Below are 2,486 nucleotides of genomic sequence, written 5' to 3'. Positions count from 1 at the left end.
CGGAACTAAATTGTAATAAAATCCCGCGTCTACTAATGTAAACACCACGAAATTGAACGTACACCTCGACCGCACTGCCCTCTAGCGGTTTTCATACATTTTGTCTTCAAGAATCGAAGGGGAAAAAGCGCCGATCGGCACACTATTCTTTCTAGGCATTATATTTTAGCGTTGTTGATTTTTTCGCACGTGCTGTTTCATCTTGCCACAATGAGTTTTATTTTCCATTGCGTTCCCACAAACGGCCCTTTTCAGGGCCAAACAAAAGGCCCTTTTCAGGGCCAAACAAACGGTCCTTTTCAGGACCAACAAAACGGCCCTTTTCAGGACCAACAAAACGGCCCTTTTCAGGGCCAAACAAACGGTCCTTTTCAGGACCAACAAAACGGTCCTTTTCAGGACCAAACAAACGGTCCTTTTTAGGACCAACAAAACGGCCCTTTTCAGGGCCAAAAAACGGCCCTTCTCAGGGCCAAACATGTGATGCTTCTTCACAGGATGTGAACCACTGCCAAATTTGTGGTAAACATTTCAAGTTTATGAAAAATTTGAAACGTCATGTTGCTGAGAAGCATCCTGAAAGCTTGGAGACTTTATTTCCTACCAAGGCAAAAGCCTTCAAGTGCACTTTTTGCACTCGTCAATTTACAAAGTTGCACCATTTGAAATTTCATGAGCGGCGAGAGCATGACTTTTCAGCACCGAAGAATATTTATTTTCAGTGCAAGTTCTGCTCAGAAGCCTTTCCAAACAACAATCAAAAAACTCTTCATATGAAAGATGCTCATAAGGAGGACCAACAATTTAGAGATTCAAAACGATGTGTCTGTTGCAATGCATTTGTGCCATCAAAAGATATTCTTTCTCATTATGATAATGTGCATGACATTTCTGTGACTACGATCGAGTTAAATTTTTTGAATTTGGATGACTTTATGAAGTGGAAGGATGATGAAGAGAAGAAGACCCGCACTTCATACGTAAAAGCCAGAGCTTCGAAAGATTTAAAGAGTTCTACCTATTCATCATTTTATTGCCATCGATCTGGACACTTTAAAAGTCACTCTTCCGGAGAACGATGCATCAAATTGCTAGGTTCAAACAAAATCGATGGCCATTGTCCGGCGAAAATTTCTCTAAATCAATCGAAGACGACTGGCCAGTGTGTTGTGAAATTCACCTGTACACACATTGGGCACACCAATGATATTGGAAGGCTTAAGCTTTCAGCTGTAGATAAAGAATTTTTATCAGCCAAGATATCGGCAAAAGTTCCATTTGACACCATTTTGGATGAAATTAGAGACTCTGTTTCACCAGAAGGATTTCAGCGCCTGCACTTATTGACCAACAAAGACTTGCACAACATTAAAAAGTCTTTCGGCCTTTTTAATGATGTCGTTCGACATGAAAATGACGCTGTTAGTGTCGAATATTGGCTAGAACATTCGAGGGATGAAAAGAATTGCACCATATATTACAAACCACAAGGTACTCTTTGTGATGACGAACCCCTGTTAAAACCTGATGACTTTATTTTAGTGATTATGAACAATGTACAGAAAGAAATGTTGAGGAAATTCTCCGGGGACTGCATTTGTGTTGATAGTACCCATGGCACAAATCCATATGGATTTCAACTATCTACAGTTATGGTAATTGATGAGATGCGACAAGGATTCCCACGTACTTTCCTTATCAGCAGCAAGGTGGACACAACTGTTCTTTCTATTTTTTAAAAAGATGCTCTTCTACTTTAATAAAAGATGCTCTTCTACTTTTTAAATGTATTTATTACATTGTGATATGAGGTACCACCAAATTTAGTGTGGTTGTGTAAAAACGCAAGTATTGAAATATTTTATTGAGTCAACATGTAAAAAAAGCTGGAATGGGGGGGGGGGGCACAAAATGAATTTCGTTCCCAGTGTCTTCAAAAATCTTAGGGGGACCCTGAAATAGAAATGTGCCCCATGTTCAATGTCAGGATGATCAGGCTCTGTCAATGTTCTCTTGGAGCTTTTCATTATACGGGACAGAACCTTAAAATCTGGGACGTTTGGCAATCCTGCTAATAAGTGAAGTCAAATTGTCAATAATAGTGAAGTTTATTTTTCAGAATCGCTTTTCTACCATAATCTTCAAAAACAACTCTCTGAAAAACGCCTCAGTATTATAATCAAGAATATTCTTAATCTTAATATTTTTAGCATAAGCCTGGTCTGAAGGTAAATTTAAGCAGATATCTAAAAAACAAAAATATCACTACAAGCATTTTTATTTTGTTGTGGATCGTGAATATATATAGCGCAAATGATGATAGATCATTTTTAAGTGCAATAATAATGAAATTTTTGTGTGTTAACATCAGATCGATAATCTATTTTGCGTAAGAAGAAATAATTTATATTTTTATTTATACGATCAGAATCAAGCAGTTTGAAACTAAACACTTATTTTTTGCGACAACGGGTTTGTCTTATGCT

The 2,486-nt window shown here is 37.8% G+C and overlaps 1 protein-coding gene across 1 annotated transcript; it reads left to right on the top strand.

The window, feature by feature from the left end:
- Positions 1 to 773: 773 nt before the first annotated feature.
- LOC129233747 (uncharacterized) lies at positions 774 to 1,739 on the top strand. The gene has a single exon (XM_054867725.1). The coding sequence runs from the start codon at positions 774 to 776 to the stop codon at positions 1,737 to 1,739; it is 966 nt and encodes a 321-aa protein (XP_054723700.1).
- The last annotated feature ends 747 nt before the right edge of the window (positions 1,740 to 2,486 follow it).

This window comes from Uloborus diversus, unplaced genomic scaffold (genome assembly GCF_026930045.1).
Source record: "Uloborus diversus isolate 005 unplaced genomic scaffold, Udiv.v.3.1 scaffold_683, whole genome shotgun sequence".
Classification (NCBI taxonomy): Eukaryota; Metazoa; Arthropoda; class Arachnida; order Araneae; family Uloboridae; genus Uloborus; species Uloborus diversus.
This window is presented reverse-complemented; position numbering and strand designations above follow the sequence as displayed.

Coding starts and splice junctions, on each gene's coding strand:
- LOC129233747 (XM_054867725.1), top strand. CDS start 774: ATGAAAGATGCTCATAAGGAGGACCAACAATTTAGAGATTCAAAACGA.